General features: G+C 41.0%; 1 protein-coding gene across 3 annotated transcripts in view; it reads right to left on the bottom strand.

Annotated features, from left to right (window-relative positions):
- Positions 1 to 11695, bottom strand: part of LOC111842570 (voltage-gated delayed rectifier potassium channel KCNH4-like) — a 50286-nt gene extending 38591 nt beyond the window's left edge. For all 3 annotated transcript variants that reach the window (XM_023809302.2, XM_023809303.2, XM_023809301.2), the window contains exon 1: positions 11294 to 11695. In XM_023809302.2, coding sequence (XP_023665070.1) covers positions 11294 to 11369 — 76 coding nt within the window. In that variant the 5' untranslated portion in view covers positions 11370 to 11695. The remainder of the gene's footprint in view (positions 1 to 11293) is intronic.
- Positions 11696 to 11992: the final 297 nt, after the last annotated feature.

The raw sequence follows: 11992 nt of genomic DNA on the forward strand, positions 1-11992 counted from the left end.
GAGTTGCCTAGTTTTGGAGACATTAGCTGTAGAAATGTTGGGCTTCTCTTAAATATAATGGGAGTGAATGGCATTCTTTCTGTGGTGATTAAAGCGCTATAAAAATACATTTGATTCAACAGCAATGTCTCTTACCAAAAACCATGACCCAGTTACTCAAAATAGTCCACAGACTTTGTAGTGAGCAGTTTAATGTACTATTCTCTTCTACCAAACTCCACACACCAATTCTATCAGTGTGCAGAACATACAAGCATACGCACCCTGGTGATATCTTTCATGCAGTGGAGTTCAACAGAAGAAAATAGTTCCTTCATGAAATTGCTCACTACAAAGTGTATGGATTATCTTCCATAACTGGGTCATGCTTTCTGAGAGACAATGCTGTTAGATTTTTCAAATGTATCTTTCTGGCCCTTTAATCACCACAGAAGGAATGCCAGCAATTGCACTAAAGCACCACTAAAACATACATTTCTTTAATTTTGGGGTGCACTGCCAATTTAACTAAAATTCACCCATAAAGAAATCTGGAAACGCAAGAGATGTACAGTAGTTGCCATTAACCATAAATGTTTAACCAATATCTCCTTACATCTGAAATAGCCTATTTTTGTAGCTATTGACAAGATCAAGCACAAATCCTGAACAGGCCTGTATTGCAAAAATAACCATTGCACATCGTTGTCTGTGTACAGTACATCAACAATCTGTGATTGAAAACTGCCTGGTTTGCTTTTGTTAAAGCATATCACAGCCGGAAAACCAAATATCGAATATATATCGAATGTTCACAGAAGTCTGCTCAATACTCTGATTATTGCTGAAGATAACAAGCAGTTACACTGCTGAAAAATTCCTTATTGCCTAGTGATGTCATAGCCGCTGTAATGTTGTAGCACAACGCATTACTCACGTGTTTGTGGTGATGCTGGGGTAAACAAACCTACTGGTCTGTGTATTCTTCAGGATGTTCCCAAAATGAGAAAATCGCCTAACGACACACATTTCCCAGAATATATCCTTGCCGTTAAATGACGGATAGCTGTATTGATTCTGGTAAGTGAAACTGCACTGTACATGCAGTTTGTCTACTTTACATAGGCCGTGTATTTATCACATAATTCCTTCTTATACTATATGTTATTGTTACCTTTATTTTTATATATTATTTGGTATGTTTCCCACAGTCGTAAAAACATACTAAGGTGAGCTGGAATTGCTGAAGGGTATGTTTGCAATGTCGTCCCATCCTGGGTTTTTCTCTGCCCATAGCCTGTGGAACCTCGTGACCTTGCTTGGGAAAAGAATAGATGTATAGAAGATGGATAGAGCTGCAGTCTGAATATAAGTCAGCAGCATATGTCAGTTATAAACGATCTCCTTCATTTCATGAAAAAGCTCTTTTTCATTTTAAAACAATTTGGGACTATCAGAGGTCCAAAGAGGTAAAAGACTTGGTGCCCAAATTGCAGGTGCATCTATTATAGTTTCAAAAATCACATATGCCAAACATGGACAAACTGTCTTAGGAGAGAGTAACAGTGGTCATAAGCAGAGGTGGAAAGTTCAGGTCTAGAAAGTACAAATCCAGGCCAAGGTTTTGTTTCAACCAACCAGTTCAGTATAAAGAGTCACAGTCACAGAGTCCTCAGTTGGTTGGTTGGAACAAAACCTTGGCCTGGATTAGTACTTTCTGGACCTGAACTCTCCACTTCTGGTCATAAGCTAACTGAAAAGGATAAAGAGACACTTAACAGGATAGTTGCTAAACACCACAAGAGTACAGGTTATAAATGACCACCTAGCTCAATCAGTGCCTCTATGACCCAGTCTCAACAAGAACTATCTATCAGGAGTATCACAGTCAGGAACTCCAGGATAAAATGGCTTCCAGGGGGCTCCCCAGTTAACTGATCTATAATTCATTGGACCTTTATTTGAACTTTTTGAACTAAAAGTATGAAGCAGATTTCAGCCTCCTTCATCCCTAAATAATGGAAGGATTTTGTAAGAATGGTCCGATATTCCTACTAGACACAGCTCAGGACGTGTATAACAGCATTGCAAGAAGGACCACAACTCTTCTGTAAGAACTGGGTGGTCCTGCTTCTTAGCAGGTTTCTGATATTGTTTGGGTTTTCATTATATTGTCTGCTTCCAATCTCGGTATTGCAATATGACTCAATTTGTTGCACAGCAGACTCACACCTCCTGGGCTGGGTTTGATTCCCAGTCCTGGCTCTAAGTGTGCAAAGTTTGCACGTTCTCCCTGTCTTTGTGTAATATTATCGATTTTGAACATGCTGTCTGTGGTGCAACAGAATTGAAAAAAAGCTGCACTTGCTACAATTATCTTATTTATCACATAGGTATCATGAATTTATATGAATGGAATGGTAATACATTATTGCTGTATCGCTGATTCAAATGCAGTTTTTCATGTTGACAATTTATAAAGTGTTTTCATATAATTGCTTTACAATACAAAATAAGCACTAACTTGCACTTAGTTATCATTATGTTAACCCATATGTCAGTTGATGAATAAGAAAAACGTTTCTGCTACAAGGGCATAGATTTGGGTATAGACAAGAGGGACATGCCCGTACCGTTATTGCGGAATAATATGAGTGCTTAGGGGGCGGGGCCAAACCTGCATCCTTTCTCTGCTACTACTGTTACATAACAGCAAAATACTGTGCTGTTGCACTAAACGTAAGGATGTCTGCTGAGGATATTATACATGTGATGAAATCATACCGAATGAAATAGACCTTCTATGACACCCAAGGGAGCAACAAATTGGGTGAACTGAGAAGCGGAACGAAGCCTTTGGAAACCACTTCAGCATTAGCTTGTACCCAAGGATGTAATAGAGCTGATCTGATGGTGATGCCTCATCCATGGGTACATGCAGGCAAATAGAGGCTCTGTGCTTCAGCGGCACCGGGGGAGACGGTCTCCCAGGCAACCGGCGTAGCTATTTTCAGCTACGGGTGATCTTCAGCCCAGCTCGACCGAGCGATGCAAGATCTCCATGTGGGTCTAGCTGACACAGTGACCAGCAGTTCACCAGGGCTCAAATCATTGTGCTAACAATGTCATCAATAACAGCCATTTCATTCTCAAAACAGAAAACCACAATACTGACTGAATTTCAAATGACTACATGCGTTCAGTGCTTTTACTGCAGATATTTCCAAACAGTGGGCTCCGGACCACCCATGACCCTGAATAGGATAAGCGCTTTCAGAAAATGGATGGATGGATATTTCAAAACAGGAACAGAAGTCCAGTTCATCCGAAACTCAGGAATAACTGGGGATAGTCACACTGTAATTGACGCAATGATTAAAATAACTTATTTACATAAGTGATAATCATTATTTAAATCAGGGATGATTCACAATGAATTCAAAGCTAAATAGTGACTGACATACACAGAGGCCCATAGAGGCCCTTGTGATAATCACATGCATTGTCGAAATGTATCTCGGTTACCCTGTAAGTTTTCTGTACAGAAGTTTGTTTCAAAGCCTGCATGGGGATAATGCACACTTTTGCACAGGTTCATGCAATTCACCCCCCGTTCTCAGCCTGAGTGAAGAGACCCTCAATTACCATATCCAAGGGGCAAACATTTATTTCGACCCACTACAGTTTTCAATTTCCATGTATCATCTACTCCATTAGTAATACGAGTTTCCATTTTTTTATCTGCCCCTAGAATGTGCAATACCAAACAAGCTAATTCAAGCAGAACACACATATATATGAATATATATATATGACATGAAATTCATATATATATATATACATAATGAAATGATTATATTTTATTGATCTCCCTGGGGAAATTCTCTTTTCGCCTCCACCATCTTGCTCTCCATAGTGAGGGCAGGCTAGGCAGTGAAGGGCAGTCTGGGGAGCTGACATGCTGAGGCTGGGCTTGAACCAGCAACCTTCCAGTCATAGGCACAGAGACCGAGCCCCGATATTGAAATATCTATATGGTACTTCTTTGTTTTCAAATCCAGCACGGGATATTTAATTTTATTTTATGAACATAGAGCCCAATAGGATTTAATGGAATTGTTGCCTATTCTAGTTTCAGGAATGAATAAAAATGAAGACCAAGAGCCTTTTCCAGGAAGCAGAAGGCACAGGGCAGGGGACGCCCAGGATGGGATGACAGTCCACCATAGAGCAGTTTTTCCAAATATAAATAGTAAATTTAATGAGTTACTGTGTCACTCAGTTGTACTGGTTCATATTTTCTGACTAAGATGAAACAAAGTAGGCACATTTATGAGAGTTGTTTATAAATAGCTGTGTTATAAATGCCTGAGTATTGAAAAATTGCGTTAAATTTGCTGATGATGGAAAATTTATATTTCGTGTCATGAGACCATGAACAAAATAAACTATCCAAAAGGAAAAACCGAAGAAGGCTGAAAAATCCCCACGCAGCATAGCAATGACAGGAAAGTACCACAGAACTAAAATTACACTCAGTCGCTCTGCCGCTTCTCCTCTGCTGCTCTCCCTTCACCTTCTTAGCTAAAGAAGGCTAAAAGTTTGACGTGCCTCTGAATTTAAATAATCACTTCCGAACTGAGTGGACCTTCAGAGTAGCTGGCCTTTTCTGCCTGGCCTCTGACGCAGAGTCTGCAAATGGAGAAACCGGGCAAGAGCTGTGAAAATGGCAGCGAAGTCCTGGCAGACAGAACTACCCGTACACTGCACCCGCTATAACATCCACTGCACCCGCTATAACATCCACTGCACCCGCTATAACATCCACTGCACCCGCTATAACATCCACTGCCCCCGCTATAACATCCACTGCACCCGCTATAACATCCACTGCCCCCGCTATAACATCCACATCGCTGTGTATGTACCGCTCCTGGCGATACAGGTTGGTTTCTGCTGTATATGGGGAGGAAAAACCAATAAACCTTGATCCTAATTTATTTATACAACGAAATAGGCAGGCCATCTGATTTGATTTCAAGCGGGACCCCTGATGTCTGTTCCATTGCACTGATTCCATTGATTGTAAGAACAACGTCAAGTTTGTATTGACCTCAGTGAAATTTAAATGAAATTTTGATTTGTAGTGAAGTTTTCTCTAGAAGGGAGGATTAGCATAGTGCTATCATAAGTATATTTCAGTATACAATGGTGTCCTTCCAAATAACATAATTCCCACATGAGGTATTTAATACGTGCTTCACATTATACTAGATATGCCAGATTTTTGAGGAGAAAAATGCGTAAACAGGGGCAGCATGGTGCCACGGCGGGCAGCACTTCATCCTCACACCACATTCGTGGATTTGATTTCTGCTCCTGTTCGAGCTACTTTGGTTTTACTCCCTTAGCCCCAAAATATGTGCTCTCGTTGAACGACTGTCTCTAAATTGCCCATAGCATGTGATTATGTGTGTGACTGTGTGCCTTGCGATGAACTGGAATCCTATCTAGGGTGTCCCCCTCCTGTCTGTCCCGTTCCTGCTGGGACAGGCTTGCGGCTTAATGCAGATACGCACTGGATAAGTGATTGTAAGAGATTGATGCATGTATGAATATTGCATAAACAGCAAATGCTCAGAATACTGACCTATCTTACAGATTATGGTTAGGCAACCTTTAATTTTTAGTTGAAAATAGGCTGTTTGCTTTACCTTAAACGCACATTTAACAGCATATTGTACAGAGCAATCAGGAAAAAAACATCCATCATCTCATGCTTCGCACAGATTTATTAGCATTGAATGCTGAATGAGAATGAGACCTTCATGGTTCTCTTACTGAGTCTGGGTTGCAGAATCAGTGCTTAGGGTTAGTAATTCAGTTTGGCCTCCGGTACTGGGGAGCTGTCAACCACGTTTTATAAGTTACCATCTGTGCTGGAAACTGCTGCTTGTGCTCCTGAAGGAAAGAGATACAAATGAAAAGAGTCCTTGAATATGACTCTCGGGAGACTGGGACTCCAGGCTGGTGGGACTTGTCATTTCAGCACAATTATCTGTGGAAAATGCAGATGATCTAAAATCAGGGCACGTATTCGGTGTTCAGCACTGACTCCATACCCTAAAAATGGATCTGTGGAATAGCAAGCAGACACTCAAGATGTTTAATCATGTAATTAATTCAAAATGCCTCCACATGTGTATTTCTTTGTTTTGGTGCTGTACATTTTACTGGTGATTTGTAGCGTTGATTGTTTATTTCTGCCTTTGAATAATTAAATAATGTGTCAGCAGTTATTTCAGATATTCAACATCCTTAGAATGCAATCTCATCACCCCACTTTTATGTCATTTATCATGAGACCTCTATCTTTGTCCTCACTCTCATAGAGTCAGATGTTCAAACTACCAGCTTCCTTAACCTACCTGATTAGTTCTCTCTCCATTTCTGACCATTCTCCTGTGTGTCCAGCTACAGTAGCATCATTTCACTAGGACCTGCATCTTGCTTCCTTGATCTTTTCTAAGTCTTCGTCTTTCTTTCCGTCCAAGCATGGATTCCATTTCAAACCTCTGCGTCGACCCCCAGTTCTCTCGGGTCTCATTCTGATCCTTGTCTCTCACACAGACCAAGTGAATCACGACTTAACAAAAAAAACATGCTTTCTTTTTTCTCCTTCTTCACATCATACTTCCCTTCCGACTGCAATCAATGCTAACAGCTATGCTGGATTCTCCGTTAGTGAAGCCACATGGAATGACAGAGAAACATACAGACACAGTTTTACACATTTGTAAACTCATCACATATAAATGGAGTATGGCCATTACGCGCCTTTTCCCCGCTTGTAGACTCACCATGTCCTCGACAACTCACTTTCACTCCCAGCTAACTTCTCCATTACATTCCTGTTTCAGCTTAACCTTCAAGTACGATGTTGTCTTTCATATCTAAAGGGCATCCAATTAAGGGAATTCCCTCTTGGAAGCCAGTATTATTAACAATGTTTCATATATTACTAATGAATAACTCAAAGTACTAATGATCATCTAGTCCATCAATAATTGCAATTTAAAAATCAAATAAAATTAATACATAGGCCTACTATAACATAAAAACAAACATAATAGGGAAACGCACACATTATACACAAAATATATACAAATGTACAACGTATTATAGACTTTGGTATTATATACATGATGTATACATGTTGTTGTGGCAGGTGACATGCCAGCCTGTTAATCCCAGTCAATCCCATAGCATGTGATTATGTGTGTGATTGTGTGCCTTGCGATGAACTGGAATCCTATCTAGGGTGTCCCCCTCCTGTCTGTCCCGTTCCTGCTGGGACAGGCTTGCGGCTTAATGCAGATACGCATTGGATAAGCGATTGTAAGAGATTGATGCATGTATGAATATTGCATAAACAGCAAATGCTCAGAATACTTACCTATCTTACAGATTATGGTTAGGCAACCTTTAATTTTTAGTTGAAAATAGGCTGTTTGCTTTACCTTAAATGGACATGTTGTGGTGGCAGGTAACATGTCAGCCTGTTAATCCCTGTCAATCCCTACGGAACCCCATGACCCAAGCATGCCTGGTGTCTGTAATTGCATTACTTTGAGGAATTTTATCCCTCTCACTACAACTAGCCAGGGTCTCTCTTCAATCTGCCTTGCAGAACTTGATGCAGTTGATACAGGTACACTCCACTTTCCCTCTCGAATAGAGTCGACTTAGGTTGACTTGACCGTGGTCTTTTCTGGCATGGTACACATCGTTTTTTGAATGGTTATTTAATGAGTCTAAGCATATCTTCCTAAGACATCTGTGGAGTTGACTCCTTCTGATGTTAAGCCTAGAGTCTGCACTGTATGACCTGTCAAAGACCTTGCATGGTTTACATATGTCTACAAAATACAGCCAGTGCCCGGGTTAAGAATATCCAACTTACAGACGACTCGTACTTACGAACGGACTGCCATAAAGCCTATTATATAAAAAATTCTGGTTAAATACAACGGTTGGAATAACGAAAAGCCATGTGGTAGCCATGGCAGCGCACTGTACCGCTGTACCCATGCTCCCTGTCCTGACCCAACATGACCTGTCCTGCACTACTTTGTGACGCTCGTGAAAACATTGTGTAGCTTTAGCAGTTCGGCAGCTAAAGGCACAGCACAGTACTACATGTAGTTACTTTTGTTATTACTGTATTATTATTACTGCTATTACATACTGTACTGTATTACTGTTGTTCTGATTCGCCTACAAATTCCATTTAAATACAGACTTAAGGATAAGATCTTGTTCTTAACCTCGGAGTTGTCTATACTGCTACCCATTCATTGCACAAGTTACAGTACACTGTCCCAGTGTCGTCGCACTGACCCAGATCCAGACATGTCTGCCAGTTGAAGGATTCTTACATCATTACCCATTTCCTCATATATGTTTAATAGAAATGACCTACACACTTATACTCTCGTGACTGTTACAACCTTGATTGCTATTCACTAATTCAGTGGCTCTAAATAATACAGAACACAAGTGTCTTTCTTTTTATTAATCTGCTATATCTTATTCTCATTTCTCCATACCCCTGCTGCCCATGTCTTTCATATCAATCATTATTGGTTAGCTGGCTGTCCTTTCTCTTATGACACAGACCCTATCATTCCCCTTTGTGGGTATCGAATAGCGAATTTTGTTAACTGGCTATGTCACTACAGTGATTACGTATAAAGCTTGTTTCTAAAGGCTGCACCTGGGTTCCTGAAAAAAAGAGTTGTCGTAAAAATTGTGGGTAGAACAATATAACAATATTAACACTTTTAAAAACCAGAAATGGGTTTCTATTATATGATATAGCTGTGGCACTGTTTTGTTAAGTTTTACTGTTTGTGACGTATACTTGTGAATGCAGTTGCAACTAATAATATTCATTAGTACTTTTTAATGCTGAAAAAATGCTGACAAAAATGTGAACAGATCAGTGTAGTATATTTATCATGCAATCAGCAAATTAAAACACAATTTAGCAACAATTGTCTAAACCTATTTGCCAAATCATTTTTGATCACGCTTTTGTTTTAGATGTGGCATTATCTACAGCAGGGGTCTCAAGCTCCAGTCCAGGGGGCCAGAACCCTACACAGTTTTTGGTTCACACTCATTTAACACACCTGATTCAATTCCTTGTGCTAATTACCACACAGCTCTTGAGCTGAATCATTTGTGGTGGAAGGGGGAAAGAATTAAGCTACACAGGGCTCCGGCCCCCCAGGACTGGAGTTTGAGACCCCTGATCTACAGTGATGTGACAGGGTACAGTAGCAGTACTCCTATTGCCTTTTTGGTTATGATTCACAGTAGCATTTACTCTTCTGTTGAATCTGTGCTAACACTATTCAGGGACAACAAAATATAAAAGCAATGTGATCCCTTATGCAACTTCAAAACAGTCTGAGCTGACTTTAGAAAAAAGGCAGAAGCTTCAGCTAGGAGATGCTAGCGCGCTAGCCGCAGCCTTAGCTCTGGGTCGTTTGAGGCCGTCAGCCATTACGGCTTCATAGGCTGGCCCCATGGTATGGGACTTGGCTTCCTGATCTGCCGAGGCTTTGCTGCAGGGACCCCCCCTTGCAACATCAATCATTACTAGATGGGGGGGTTCGGATCAGTGGCCGTGTCAGGGTGAGAGGGTGCTAAAATGGCCTCACCCCGATAAGCATGACAGGCATTGCTAATAAGAGGAAGACAAAGCCTCACTATGCAACCTGCATTAAACTATGTATGTGAGGACCAATGACTGAGCTTGGATCGGGGGCCAGATCAAATCTCCCCCCATCAGTAGCCAAAATGCACTGTTCGCCTCTCTTAATGACATATGTGACTTAAAACATCCTGCTAACCTACAGAGAAGTGCCATGTTTTTGCTTCTCTTCCCTGAAACCGAGATACGTGTCTGATATCTTGCTGACTTACGAGATCCTTGAGAAGGTCTATGACCTTTTTCCCCAGAATAGTGGTCCTCTCTGATGCCTTACCATTCAACAAGTCCTCCATACAGGTCATATCATTTTCTGATACAATGGATATTAGACCTGGGTGTGGGAGAGGTGGGCACTGCAAACACAAGGCTTGGTATTTCTACTGGGAAGCTAACCCACGAAGCAAGCATTACCCTTGTAATGTGAATGACAGACATGGTGAAGCTTGTTTTGGGGGATTCAATAGCTGTTTGCTCAACTACTTATATTCTGGTAGTATGTGCAATGGGCAGATAATTATGGACACGGGAAAAGAAATTGTATAGTAAAATAGCCACAAAGTCATTGCCCCAAGAGGTTGTAGTGAAATATACAGTAAATATTTATGTATTCTGAACTGAAAATTGTAATATGTAACAATGGCATACATTCTTTGACTTGAAGATAAACTGTAATCACGGTGAGTCATCAAGGTTTTTGTGTACCAGAATTGTCAGCCACATAATGAGCACAGTGAAGCCTTGGATCTCTGCTTCTCCAAAAGCAAAACTTTCTTTTACAGGCACCAAAATACACAAGCACAGAAAAAATACACAAGCAGGAATGTACGATTAGACTGGAATTTCTGCTCACAAATTGAATACTGCGTTTTAAAGAGTCACTTGTTTCCCGTACCCTAGGAAACGAAAACGTTAAAACTCTTGGTTCCGCAAATGAAGTTTCTAAAAGATTTATCATGAAGTTTTTGCTTAAATTTTTTAAAATATTTTTTCCGAGACGAAAATCAAGTTCTAAAACTCAGATCTAAATTTTATCCACTTAAAAACACACATATACTCATATTCCTCATTTGTCTTCGCATTTATTATAATTATTTCCCCCAAAAAGTGAAGATCTCTTAAATAAATAGGAATTTTGGTTGAGTACCCACATTCATGAGTACCCACATTCATGAGTACCCACACGGGAATCACAGAATTGCTGCTTTTGACTTGCAATACAATAAAAATGTTATTTATGTTATATTTAATCGGAAAATCCCCAATTTGTTCCTCAGAAATAAAAAAAATGCTCCCATAAATAAAAATTTTAATTATAATAGCAATTAACTACAAAGTAATTTAAATAATCCGAGTGTATTATAACATACTGTAGCACTTGATGAGTAAATAAACGCTTCAAGGAAACCAAAAACACAATGGGGTACATTGGACGAGGGACAGTCTCATTATGCAAATATCAGTCAGTTTTGAAAGCTATTGTTCTGAGGTTAAAACAAAAAATAAGACAATTGAAGACAAGCGGGGGTCACTTACGGGTGCCATCAAATCGGGTAGCAATGGTGTCCAGGAAGGTGTTTTGGGGAGCAAGCAGACCCTTCATCACCGGCATCTTGACCTGGGAGAGGTAGCGGCTCCTGCAGAGTTAATCCATCCCAGGAGAAGAAGGGGTCTGGTGAGAAGGTGGGCTGCTGACCACCGTTGCTTTGCTCCAAAGGTAGAAGTAAAGGTGCACCACGTCCTTCTTGAAGAGCGCTCAGCATGCGGTGTGTTTACTTCATGCCCAGGTATACATCTCTACACTCCCCGTGTGATGAAGCTCAAGGCGCCGCGCCGTCTGTGGAACCCATCAACTAAAGTGGCGGAAACTTGTGCTGAGAAGGAGAGAGAGTGCATTCACCTGCCATGTCTGGTACTGTGTGTGTGCTCCCTCCCTGTCTCCTGCCCTCTCTCCCTCCCTCCCTCCCTCCTGTTGGTAGAGCGGAGCGCCGCGGAGCAGTTCTGGCTTCTCAAGCTTTCTCTCTCTGCCTCACTCCGCCCGCCGTCTGCCTCTCGGCTCCTGTTTTCATCCCCTTGTGTTTCTGTAGATCTCAGCCAATGAGCAGCAGTTTCACACTCGCAGTTCTCCAGAGAAATGTATCCTCACGTGGGTGATGCTCGGGGGTGGGGGGGGGTGGTCACACCCCTACAACTATTCACAGACTTCTTGTTCATCAGAAAATCTATGCATCTCTG

The sequence above is a fragment of the Paramormyrops kingsleyae genome, chromosome 5, assembly GCF_048594095.1.
Source record: "Paramormyrops kingsleyae isolate MSU_618 chromosome 5, PKINGS_0.4, whole genome shotgun sequence".
NCBI lineage: Eukaryota > Metazoa > Chordata > Actinopteri > Osteoglossiformes > Mormyridae > Paramormyrops > Paramormyrops kingsleyae.